We start from the raw sequence: 13,374 nt of genomic DNA on the forward strand, positions 1-13,374 counted from the left end.
ATCCGTCCGTCCGTCCGTCCATCCATCCGTCCATTCATCTGTCCATCCATCCATCCACCCATCCATCCATCCATCTGTCTGCACCGGGCTTCCTGCTCCAGTGTAAACCTTATATATACCTCAACACTCACACTTGCCAGCAACTGGAGTGTCTGTCTCTTGTGACACAGAGGTAGTTGTCAGTCCTGGTAGGGGTAAATATGCCAGGACAGGCTCCAAAGCTACAGAGAAACCCTGTCTCACCCCCGCTCCCAAAACAAAGAATAGAAAAATAGGACTGGGGATATAGCTCAGTTGATAGAGTGTTGGTTTAGCATGCATGAAGCCCTGAGTTCAGTCCCCAGTACTGCATAAACCTGGTGCAGGCCTATAATCCCAGCGCTTGGGAGGTAAAGGAGGATCAGAGGTCCAAGGTCACCAGCCAGCCTGCACAACATGAGACATATAGTTTTTTAAAAACTAAATAAACAAATAAATAATAAAACATGGAGAAATACTGCCTAGGAGATGGGAAAATTTTAAATACATTTTAAAATTTTACTGGAAGCTTCTTTTCCTTTTCACCAGGTTGTTAAGAGTTGAGGTGTAGTGTTAGTGACTGAAGAAGGGATCACGGCCGGGCACAGCAGGGCTTGGGCAGCTTTTCCAGCTAGGATGGTTTCAGGTGAGCTGCAGGGAGCAGGGGACAGTGAGATTGACATGTGCCCTGCATTCCTCCAGGGTCCTCTGACCGTCTGCACAGCCGCTGCGAGAGCTTCAGCAGCTCAGACCTGATCCCCAGCAGGGACCCCTGCACCCCAGGACGTGCTGTTCCCAGCCGCCACGAGTACCCTCCACTCCGGAACGGGCCTGTCTCCCAGGAGAATGTCCAAAAGAGAGGTGCAGCTCCAGCCCACGCTGGGGGACGGCCCCGCTCGGCCTCACCCAGCAGTGAGATGGTCACCTTGGAGGAATTTCTAGAGGAGAGTAACCGCGGCTCTCCCACCCAGGTGAGTTCTCTGGCCCAGCAGAGCCAGTGGTGCGTGAGGGACAGCAGGGACTCAGGTCCCAGACAGCAGCTGCTCTCCTCTTGGAAACCAAGCTGGTTGAGTCTGTGGCCAGCACTCACTGGCAGGGTTTGTGGCAGAGCTGAGTGCCTCTTAGCCTGTGTCATCTCCAGCAGCCATTGGCAGCTTGGACAGGCTTCCCGAAGACCACAGAGTAAACATCTTAGGTCCTTAGACCCTTGGGTAGTTTCATTAGAGCTGTCTCGCTCTGCTCCTGTAGAGAATCCAGACTTCGACCATATCTGACACAGCTGTGCTTACACGCAGTGACATTTGAATGATTTTCACATGCCACGATGTAACAGGGTGCGTGCCGTGTGTGTGTGTGTGTGTGTGTGTGTGTGTGTGTGTGTGTTTGTATTTTACTAGGGATTGAACCCAAGGCTTTGTGCCATTCGTAGTACTGTTTTTTGTTGTTTGTTTTTGTTTTTGTTTGCTCAAATGTTTAGAAGCATGAAAACTTGCTTGGAGCAGGGCATGGGCAGGGCTTGGCTCATCGGCCATCCTGCTGTGCTAATTGGTGAGCTTTAGGCCAGAAAAACTCTTGTCTCCAAAAAAATAAAAATAAAAAAATTAAGTTAGACAGCATTGGGAGAGGTTTTTTCTTTGGCCTCCACATACATGTCTTCACATTGCATTCAGACAGACAGACAGACAGACACACACACACACACACCTGTGTTACCCACCCACCCATCAGAGACTTGTCTGCTCATGCATTGTGAGAATAGGCTGCAATAGGGGCTGGGAACATAGTTAGTAGAGTACTTGGGTGGCTTTGGCATGACTCTGGGTTTGATCTCCAACAACTCCCTCTCCCTCTCTCCTACCCCATCTTTGAGAAGCTAGCTAGATTGGGTTCATGGCTTCATCATGCTGACTTGCTCAGTAGCTTCTCGCCCCGCTCCCCATGACTGCCTGTTGATAGACCCTCCTCTGTTCTCTTCAGGACTTCAGTGTTTTAGGGCCACCCATAGGCTGCAGTATGCTGTCTGAAATTAGTAATGGGAGTCTTGGGTGTTTGAGTGAACTATGCCATCTTGATCTTGAGAACTGTTGAGTTAATGCTTCGGTCTCCCCCCCCCACCCTTACTCCCCCTAAGTAAACAGATTTCATCCGTGTAGCAGTATCTACGGCCTATACTAAGAGAGCCCAAAGGCCTGGGGTATATAAAATGCTTGCTCGTGAATGTTCATTGAGAGTACCTGCTATCTGTTGGGCAGTGGGCATAGTGCCTGTTTTTCACAGTGAGGCCAACCAACTCCTCTAGACGTTTGCTCAGTGCCTGGCTTCATGGTCAGCAGGGGAGAGAAACATGCACTGTTTCTGTCTGTCGAGTGCTGGCTTCATGCCAGATGCCGGAGATCTCCAGCTGAGAAGGATGGACTACCCTGGCACAAGTTGATGCTTCTGAGTTCATGGTTCCTGAACCTTCTGGGTCCAGTTGCCTAATAGACTTGTCAGAGCACAAGGCACACTGGGGTTTCTGACTGCGTGGGTCCGAGGCAGTGCTCAGATCATTTCAGTGGGCACCGTATGCACTGCTGACACAAGGCACCGTCCAGGAATCGGGCTGCAACTGAGCCTTCCTTCTTATCCTGGTGTGGTGTCTCCAACAGTTGTATCCTCTCCCCTTACAGGTTCTAAGAAAGGGTGAGGACCCCTCCTCTGCTCAGACCTCTTGTCAGAGCCGCAAGCCCTATAGGCTCAACCCACCTCTTCTCAGTTTATACGAGGCCTTTTGTAGCTGCTTCTGATGAAATCTGATGTGGGCAGCCATAGCCTCTCGCACCTCCCTTGAGTGCCTAGGACCGCTAGGTTGTTTGAACCACAGTAGAGCCTTCCCCAGTAGGATCCCCACCCAAGACTTTGATGCCTGGGGGAAGGGGCATAAGGTGGGCTCCTGGGGTAGCCAGGAAGGCTGATTTTTGGAAGGTGCGTATTTGAGACTTATTGCTTACACAAAGACAGACACCACACATTTCCTCACGTAGAAGCTGAAAGAAACTGATAGAGAAGGAGTGAGTGCCAGCGGTGGAAGAACCGGAAGAGAAGCGTTTGGAGATGCCAAACACGAAGAACTTAGGCATGTGTAGAAGGCCAAGTACTGTCTTTTAAATGGCAGTTATAAGTCAGTTCAGCAGAAGACAAGAGGGGCCAGAGGGGCGGAGGGGGAGCTTGGCAGGTAAAAAAAAAAAAAAAAAGCTTGCCATGTAAGCCTGACAGCCGGAGTTCAATTCCTGGAACCCACACAAAGAGTTGGATGTATGGTGGCATACACTGGTAATCCCAGTGGTCCTCCAGTGGGGTGGGAGGTAGATAGGAGATACAGGAAATAGCATCCACAGAAGCTTAGGAGCTGCTAGCCTTGGCAAGCAGGGCAGCAGCAGAAATGAGAGGCCCTGCCACAGCAGGTGGAGGGTGAGATCCGACTCCCTTGCCAGCACACAGGCAGAAGCAAATGACCGAATGAAAATAGAAGTGGTGTGCAGAGAGGAGAGGCTGTGTGAGAAGAGGCCCAGGGTCACACAGCCCTGGCCTAACCTCCAGCCTGCGGCCTGCTTGACCCCATTTCTTTAATCTGTCTTAAGTACTTTTCCATAGCTTGAACCAACCCCTGCCAGGCTGCTTTAGGAACTGGGTGAATGTAGACAGATTTTGCTTAGGACTTCAAGCTCACAAAAAAAAAAAAAAAAAAAAAAAACAAAACCGGAAACTTATTAATTATAAAAGCTTGGCCTTAGCTTAGGCCTGTTCCTAGCTAGTTCTTATAACTTAGATCAACCCATATTTTTAAGTCTATATTGTTTTATGTGGCTCGGTTACTGTTACTCTGCACTGCCCATCCTGCTTCCTCCACCTGGCTGGAGACCCTGCCTTTCTTCTTCCCAGAGCTTTCTCTCTGCTGAAGTCCCTGCTATACCTCCTGCCTAGCTATCGGCCGTCTTTCTTATTAAACCCGTCACAGTGACACATCTTCACACAGTGTAAGGGGGTATTCCACAACAGGTGAGGTGGCTTTTGTTCTTTGTGGTTTTGTTTTGGTTTGGTTCTAGTAGATGAAGCCTGGAGCGGGGCCTGGTGGCAGAGGTGATAAATGACGTCTGTGGACATTAGTGCTCACAGCTCTCCTAGATACGTACCACATCAGAGAGCACCACTGGTCTATCCTTCAGCCTGGCACCCCTGCAGGGCACAGCAGGCCATGGTCTAACTCCAGCAGGAACTGTGGCAGTCCCTGACCTTCACATCCTGCCTGCGCTCCCATCTCTTCCTATTCCCATTGAATTTATCTGTTCGTGTGTGTGTGTGTGTGTGTGTGTGTGGACACTCGCACAGTGGCACATGTGGACATCAGAGGACAGCTGTGGGAGTTGGCTTTTCCACCAATGGGTCCTGGAGAGCTGACTCGGGTTGTCAGCCTTGGTGGCAAGCATTTTTACTCCCGACCAGTCTTACCAGCCCTCCTCCTGTCAGCCTTGGAAAGAACACCTCACCTTGACCGCTGCCTGTGTCAGCCTATGAGATGCTACAGACTACAGACCCTACCGGTGTCACAGACCTTTGCCTCCCATAGCTTTGTTGTTTCCAGGGTGGTGGCAAAGGATACCTTCTGGATAGAAGCAGTTTCCTGGAGCCCTGGATGAGCCCTCTCCACTCCGGGCCCTCCACATCTCTGGCTTCCGCCTCCTCCCTTCCTGTTCTTGAGAGGAAGATGTGGGTGGCAGTGCCAGTTGTGGTGTGTGTGTTGTTTCTCTCCTGTCCTCGTGAGTGCCCAAGCATGTGGGATGGATGGAGAAAGAAGGGTTGATTCACCCCCCAAAACTTCTCACTCCTGCTCTGTACCATAGGGAGGAAATGGACTGAAACAGCCGGCTCTTCCCAGGTCTCATTACGGGCATTAAAACTGTGGCTTTATGAGAAGTCACTTCCTCTGTGTCTGCCTAGACAGCGGTAATGTCTGGGGTTCTTTACCCAGTGTCCCCTGCACTCCTGGCCCCACGTCTGAGACTGCTTCCTGGGAATCCCTAGAAGCCCATAAGAAAAAGAAATGTTAGTCTGGACTCCCAAGGACCCTCAGGCCTGACTTGCCACCTCTGTTCTCTCCCCTCCCCAGGACACTCCCAGCTGCCGTGATGACCCTCTTAGCGACAACTTCCGAAAGGCCCATGATCCTCCAGCCACGGGAGGCCAGCTAAGACCAACTAGGAAAGACGGAGCCAAGATGCCCACCAACTTTGTGACTCCCACCATCAAGATGTCAGTCAACACCTCTGAGGGGCAGCGGCTGAAGCCAGGGCATTATGTAAAGCCCAACTTGAGACAGTCTGAGGCGGAAGCCTTGGCTGGGGTCCCTTCGAGACAGGTCCAGCCTCCCCAGAGCCTGTCTCTGGGTAGACCCAGGCAAGCCTCGATGCCCCCAACTTGCCACATGCCTGCTGGCCGAAGTGCATCTCTGAGCAGAACCTTCAGCCTGGCTTCGGCTGACCTCCTCCGGGCCAGTGGGCCAGAAGCCTGCAGGCCAGAGTCTCCTCAGAAGCCTGGGTGTCCTGAGGCTGCAGGAACCAAAGACACGGGCAGCCACAGCTTGCAGGGCTCCCACAGTCTGGCCCGGGAGCAGACTCCACTGGCAGGAAAAACTGACAGCTCCTCTCCAGGCCCGGGTCCTCGTGGCCGGCCATTGGACACAAGGCGCTTCTCCCTGGCTCCCCCAAAGGAGGAGAGGCTGGCCCCCCTACAGCAGTCTGCCACTGCCCCAGCCCTTGCCACTGCGTGTAGCAGCGGTAGCAACCCCCCGATCCAGCACTTTTCTCCCATTGTGACTCCTGCTGCCAGGACAAAACCCAAAGTGTCACCACACTCTGGGGAGATAGCCACCGTCGCTCCTGTGCGGTCAGGGCTCAGCACCTTAGAAGGAGATGGGGGCGCGGGGCATTGCTACAGCGAGGGGCTCCTGACCAAAAGCCCTGGTAGATCTCCCGAGTTGGCTCCTCATGTCAGCCGGGGCCCTGATGACTTCAGTCAAGGGAACAGCTCAAAGAGCACACCAGCGTCCCCAGAGCCAGGTGGGGACCCACAAACAGTGTGGTATGAGTATGGTTGTGTGTGACTCTTGTCACTGGATCTGCGGCTTGCAAACCCCAAACTGTCTGTGCGCCTTCTGACTACAATGGCCTTTTCTCCTGTTTGCCCAGGGTGCCAGGAAAGGGTATGGAAAGGGGAATGGGGTTCCCACACAGTCATCCTATTGGTTGATGGAAACACTGTGCCAAGCCCTAAGAGGATTGCTCTCCAGGGTCTGTAACTTATCTTCTACGTCTACAGCTTCCGGTAGCTGGTGTCTAATGGACAGATCTCTTTAGCAGGGGGACTGCTAGAATTCAGTGGCAAACCAGTTTACACAGGAAGAGACACTACTTGAGTAGGAATGCTCACTTGCAACCTGTTGACCTCCGTTAAAGCGTGTGTGTGCACATGTGAATACATATGTGTGCGCCGGGCTCACAGAGCCAAGTCCCAACTCTGGGTCTCCCATCTAAAAGCCATTGATCCTAGGGAAAGGCCTGGGATGGGCAAACTGCAAAGATCTGCAGGGTGTTGGGAAAAGCCCAGAGCAGGGCTGGCTGTTAAACCCAGGGTGGTGGCTATCCCATTCCTAGGCTCTAGGCTTGTCCCTACAGCAGGACCAAGGTCCAGAATCAGCCCCAGGCTCTGGGCTCTATTACTGGATTTTGAGGCTGCCCAGGGACCAGCCTTTACAAACACTGGATCTGCTAGGCCTAGGGTGTGAAGTGCCCCAGCGATGGACTGACTGGCAGGCATGGTTAGTACACAGAAGGCCAAGCCATGCTCCTTTGTGATGTGGCTGTTGCACCCAGCCTTCCTTAGCTGAGATGGAATGTTGTTATTTCTGAATAACTTTGGGGGTAGAAACCAAATTTCTTTAATATATATGTGCACACATGAATATATATATATAGATATACTTTCGGGGGCCTATTTATGTTCCTATTATGTTGGAAGTCATTCTTTCAGGGTCTGACCTGCTGTTTTTATATTTGGTCCAATTCCTAACATGTTGCGTTTCCTATTGTAATGGTGCTTTTTTCCTGGAATGGACTGAATGATTTATTTTCTGTTTTGGTGTAACGTGCTAAGGAGGAAACAGGGGAGATCTCTGTATGTTAACAAGATCCACGGTGAGGGTGTTTGGGTTGATGTGTTAAATAGCCTTTCTTTTTGGAAGACAAGGGCAGGGCCATAATAAAACGGAATGGAACCTGAGTGCCTGGCTTTCTTCAGTGAACACCGTGGCTGCATGCAGTGGGCTACCACAAACTAGGGCTTCCGCCCACACCCCAGGCTCCTCGGCTGTGGGGGTCCATAGTTGGCTGAGTCATTGGATATGCAGAGCTGCACAGCCAGCAAGACGAGGGTAAAGAACAGAGCTGTTCTGGAAGTGACAGCAGCCCCCATAGTCCGTGTCACACGTCGTCAGCCTCGGGGGAGCTCCAGTTGAGCATAGGACTCTGCAGTCAGGACAAGATTCCCTACACAGCTCCCAAGTGTTAATCTTGGATTTGGATGTTGGAGCCTCGTATTTAAATCAGTTAGGTGGATGAATGGGACAAGAAAAAGGATATTAATCTCCCCAGGTGACCGAATCGTGTCCTGTTTCCTGGTCCACCTGGTATTTCAGGTTCCTTTCCTTCCTCGCCAGACTTCTGTGTGAGCTGCTCTTGCCTCCTGGCCCTGCCCTTCCTTCCCAAGGCTCTACAGTCTGTTGGAGCTGGCTGCATGCTGGGAGCTGCTCTCCATGGAGTGCTCTCTTGGCAGACTTCACTCTGTGTGACCTTTGTAGGATTTGACACCTGGCCAGTCATGCCTTGTTGTTGGCAGCCTTTATCTCACGACCGTGTCCCTTCTGGGACAGCCTTTCCCACACTCACGCACCCACACAGAGCCTGTGGGCTGCCCTGGGTTCCCTCCACCACTTCCCTTCCCTCCACACACCTCCCCTGTGCTCACAAACGCAGACCTAGAAGCTTCAGGCATGAAGTCTGCCTTCAGCTTCTCGGCTCACCTCCCCAAGCCCTTGAGTGGACACCATCTGTTGTACCATTACAGAAGCCCGCGTTTGGTCTTGACCCTCTCAGCTATATTTAGAGATCATGCCAGGCTTTTGTCCTGCCCTTGGTTAGCTCTGTCATCCCAGGCATCCAGCCCTAGGGCCCTAGTTCTGGTCTCTCTGCCTCACTTTGTTAATCTCTGCCCAACGTAAAGACTGTTGTTAAGGTCACTACAGGCGCTAAATCCCTAGGCAGTCTGGTCACTGGTGCATTCACCCCAGGTGACCTTCCCTTTGACACTCCCCTCTCTGGGGCTCTGTCGTAGCCACACCCTGCACTCAGCGGACTGAGTCCTGTCCACCCGAGGCACACCTAGGCTTCTCATCACCCCTCACGCCCTGACAAGCTCCTCCACATCCACGATTCTAATTACAGGCCATTCCCAGGAGGCACGGAGCAGCCATCCTTAGCCCCCAGCTCCTTTGAAATTCTAGATCTGCACGTACATGACTGGATGTTGCTAAGCTGCCTGGAATGTAACCCACATCTGCCCCAAACACCAACACTGGCTGTCCGTTTCCCCTTTCACTAAACATGATGATTCATGCCCAGGTGTTTGAATTGTCTTCCCCCTTGTCCCTTCCCTCAGATGGTTTCAACTCAAGCCTTGAGTCTGCATCCAGTCCCAAGTGATGATGGTCCTTTAGCAACACCCTGAGTCCAGTGGTTAAGAAGTGTGTTCTAATACTAACCCCTCCTAGGTCCCATATCCTACCTTCTACACTAACTTTAGGTGTCTGGAATGTACCCAAGTGACAGACGAGTCTTCATGTTCTCAGCGTGAGGTGAGGTCTTCGAGAGATTTGGGACAAGGGGCTCTAGAGAACATTTGGAATAGAGCAGACATTGGGGATCATTCTGGCAAATACCTGTGTCTGAGAGAGATGAATGCATACATCTAAATTCACTGATGTAAAGGATATGAAATATTTACAAATAATAAAAGTTTATCAAAGTCCATGCAGCCAACTGATTGTCAAAGAATGTTCTCGCTCATGGCTGCCATGCTCATGTATCGACGTCAGCCTGGCTGGCAGGTGCTTGCAGTCCAAAGTGAATGTGGGTTGGCACTTGGTCAACAAGTCAAAGACTGAGTCAGATTTCATTGACTTGGAAGGGACCTGCTAAGTCAGGTACTGCTTTCTGGTTGCGGCATTGAGGGTTCCTCCATGTGTATGCTATTCAGGAGGTAACAGTCTCCAGTATGGCTAGCTTTCCTTAGAGGCAGGATGGCAGTGTTCACCCAAGACATGCTTGTATAGTGCTAGCATACTGTCTCCATCGTTTCCTCAATTCAGACTGGAAAAACGTTGAACCAGCGTGGTGACACAGACCACGCTGGTTAATCCCAGCATTCAAGAAGCTGAGAAGAGAGAGAGTTCTAGGCCACCCTGAACTGCATAGTGAAACCTTGTCTCAACAAAACCCCCAAACCAGCCACAAATCCAGCCATGAGTACAGCATGCCCATTCCTGTGGTGTAAATACTTGGCTGGGCTGATTTCAAGCTACCTGCATGGGGTGATAGAACATGGGTAAGGAAGAAAGATGTGCAGTAGCCCCTCCCCTACACTGTAAAACACTATACAGATAAAATGCGTGTAAACCCTTGAAGGCACAGAACTAGTAAAGTAATACAGAAGAGGGTGAATTCTGAGTTTTTACGATCCTTGTTTTTATTACTTTGTTCAATCACAGCTTGACGTCAGTTCATCTTCAGTAATGGTCACCATTTTTATTAATTAAATTTATTCACTTATTTTACATCCCGACCTCAGTTTCCCCTCCCTCCTCTCCTGGTAATGGCCACCTTTAACAGCTGGTTTGCACAATTCCCTGTTCTGCTGTCAGGAGTCAGAGTGGGCCAACTCTTCACCAGTAGGAGTGGGCTAGGGAGGGGACGGACATAAGATCAAACAGAACAGAAGGGAAGTGAGTCTGGGCCTAACCTGAAATCAAGATGGCTAGGTGTGCCCGCAGCACCTCTTCCCTTAGTGGTTTCCTTGTCCTTCCAGCCCTAAGACTGGCCTGGAAGCAGGGGAGCAGCAAAGGGGATGCAGGTGATATACACTGGCCACCGCAGGTCATTCCAAACTCAGCTGCCCTGAGTCCATCCCAGCCCACACCCCTTCCCTTCTCCATGCAGCACGGCAGGAAGCCAGCTTGGCAGTGAGGCTCTGCCTGGCAGCAGCCTGAAATCAGCCAGAGCTGGGGGACCAGGATCTCCACTGTCGTCACCTAGTGCCTGGGGAAGGAGGGAGAGGAAGGTGGCTGGGCTCAGCCTGGTGACCCATCCCAGTAAGCCTTATCAGTCAGTCTGCCTGGCCTTGTAAAACCAGCTTCCAGTTCTTCATCTCTTCACCCCCGAGTACCTCAAAAGGATGAGCAGGAATCTGGGTCCCTCTGTCTCCAGAGAATGTGGAGACTGCACCCTCCCCAGGCCACTGCTGGGCAGTTGGTATGGAGAGCTGGCTAGTGCCTCCCTGTGTCAGCCTGGGGCCTGCTCTCACTGGGGTTGGGTAGGTGCAGATGGGTGCCAAGCCTCCATCGGACCCGTGCCATGCCCCCGCCATGTGGGCTGCATGCCATCCGTGCCCACAAGAGGTACGTGAGTGGCTCCCCGGCTTCCGGTGAGTACAGCCAGGAGATAACACCTGCGAGGAACTCTTAAGACCAGGAAGACCGCTGACCTTCAGCAATGCTGCTCCCAGGCCTCTCAGGCTCAGGGATAAAAGCCGAGGGGTGGGGATGGAGAGGAGAAGGGCTGGGAGATAGCAGTCATCCGCTTTGATGAGACCTGCCATGCTGCTGTGTGAGGGTCAGCAGATGCAAGAAGACACCTGCCTAGGCTTCCTGAGGGAGCCTAGTCCAACCCTGCCCAGATACTGGGGTGTATCCTGACCGTCCTGCTTGTAATGTGTAGGGCAAGAGACCAGGGGACCACCAGTGGCATTGCAGATGGAGGGGAAGGAAGGGTGGGCCCTGGCCCAGGGAGAGGAAGGAAAAGGGAGAGGCACGGGATTATTTACTGAGTTTCAGTTTATCCTTCCCTTCCTGCTCCCATTCATTCATTCTCACGGGCCAGCCCACTGCTGAGATTAGCTCTGTCCCAAGGTGAAGGGAGCTTACTTATCCCTGTCAACTAACCTGCAGGGAGGAATCAAGTATCCTGTATTCCATACCCAGAAAAGGAAAATCGGTATCCTAACACAAAAGGAAAGTAGTTAGACAAAAGATGAAAACAAAAGAAAGCCCAGCAGAGCTCTTAAGCCGCGTCCTGGGTCCTCGCTGCCTGCAGACCAGCCTGAGGCTGGCCCTTCCATCCAACAGAGAACTCTAACGGCATGCAAAGCATGCTTGTGCCCAGCAGAGACTTCCTCCGTGTAATTAGACAAATTAAAAGAGAACTGGATAGAGAACAGCAACAACAATCGCTAAATGCTTCCAGTGGGCAACCTGGACGTCCCAGGGCTGAGCGAAAGCACTTTATCCTGTTGCAATGGCTGGAGGGACGCCTCTTCCAGGAAGCCACCTGACATCACCCACAGCGAGCCTACCTCCCATTATGACCCCACTATCCTTGTGGTGAGTTGTTGGCTACTCCATATATCATGAAGTTCCCATCACTATCCAGGTGCCCCGCCCTGAAGTATGGAAGACACAGGTGAATGAAAAACTGGTCTCTTGGTCCCATTCCAATGATGTCCTTCTGTCTTTTCTGTCTGCCCTCCACCTACTCATTCAAACCCACACACGTCCATCCTTCAGGAGACCTTCAGAAAAACCTAATGAGAGCCCGGTTTCTCTAGAAACCAAGCTCGCCTATCCTGGAAGTTTCCGTCCCTGGGTTGTGCCCAAGGACAGACAATTGCTTCCACGACCTGGGTTGCGGAACTACGTAGAGGAGATGGGGGGGAGCGAATGCCACAAGGGCTCAATGATGCTGTGGCGACTCCTTCAGTTGGCCCATCCATCAAGGATACTGCCGTGCTGGGACTCAGTGGCTGTACTCATTTCCTGCCATGACAAATGACCATAAATGCGCCGTCTCAGAACACAGATTTATAATCTCGGAATTTTGAAGGTCAGGGCCAAGAGCTCCCGGGTAGGGTCCTTTGTGAAGCCTCTTCCAGGAGGATCTCCATTTGGTAGCCTTTTTCATCTAAAAGCTGCCTGCTTTTTTTTTCCTTATTCCCCTTCCCTCCCTCAAAATGGACAATGGCTGGTGGGTCTCCCGCATCCCTCTCTGGCTCTTGCTGTTCCGTGAGCTCCCCCCTGAGTTAATCCAGATAACCACCCTATCTCAAGATCTCAAATTTAATTACACTGACCGTGTCCTCTTTGCCATGTGAGATGACATATTCACAGGCTCCAGGGACTAGGACACCGACATCTGTGGGGGAATGTCCCAGGAACCCCTGTGGTAGGGTTGTGTTAGCAGTGGCTGATGTTGGATGGTTACAGCATGGCACCCTGGGCAGGTGGCACCATCATACATGGTACATGGTACATCATACATCTTCATTGTATGTATGCTGCACTCGGGCTTTTAAAACTCGGTACGTAGCAGAGCTGGACTCTACAGCACCCCCTTTCTGACCTTGAGGTGACCCCACGTCTCTGGTACCATTGCTGCTCCCACACCCTGGGCTCAGACCAAGCAAGAGCTAAAGCTGACTGGGGGAGAGATTGGAGAGAGTTCTCACTGGAATTTCCCTGGTCAGGGCCTGGTCTAGGTTATGTCTGTTGTTAGTCCTCCCCCATCCTCTCTTTCCCACACCCCATAAGAGGAACCTAAACCATGGTTCCTGAGACTTGAGGGAAGCTTCCAGGAGATGCTTTTATTGTTTGGTTGATTATTGGTTGGTTGGTTTTCTTGGACCCAGGGCCTTGTGCAAACTGGATCAGTACTCTACTACTGAGTCTGTTTGTTTATTGAGACAGGGCCTCACTATGCAACCTGACGTTCAGCTGGATTCTCTTGCCTCAAACTTTGAGTGTTGTGATTACATGTGTGTATTACTGTGCCTAGTCCCAGTGGCTCTCTCTAGGGGCTCTCTGTCATCCTCCTTCCTTCACATAATCCAAAATGATATGACCCAAGAGGAAGCAAGTGAACAAACCAGTCTTCATCTACCCAACTCCAAGCCTGGCACTCTTGAGGCAGAGCAAAGCTCAGCGCTTTCCATGGGTGCTGG

At 51.7% G+C, this 13,374-nt stretch overlaps 1 protein-coding gene across 2 annotated transcripts in view; it reads left to right on the forward strand.

The window, feature by feature from the left end:
• The window catches only part of Ccdc88c (coiled-coil domain containing 88C), a 127,596-nt gene extending 120,270 nt beyond the window's left edge, over positions 1–7,326 (forward strand). The window contains exons 29-30 of one of the 2 annotated variants that reach the window (XM_038337617.1): positions 721–989; positions 5,165–7,326. In XM_038337617.1, coding sequence (XP_038193545.1) covers positions 721–989; positions 5,165–6,157 — 1,262 coding nt within the window. In that variant the 3' untranslated portion in view covers positions 6,158–7,326. Of the gene's footprint in view, positions 1–720; positions 990–4,639; positions 5,145–5,164 lie in introns of those variants that run through there. The other variant, XM_038337618.1, reaches the window with a different exon arrangement.
• Positions 7,327–13,374: the final 6,048 nt, after the last annotated feature.

This window comes from Arvicola amphibius, chromosome 7 (genome assembly GCF_903992535.2).
Source record: "Arvicola amphibius chromosome 7, mArvAmp1.2, whole genome shotgun sequence".
NCBI classification, from domain to species: Eukaryota; Metazoa; Chordata; class Mammalia; order Rodentia; family Cricetidae; genus Arvicola; species Arvicola amphibius.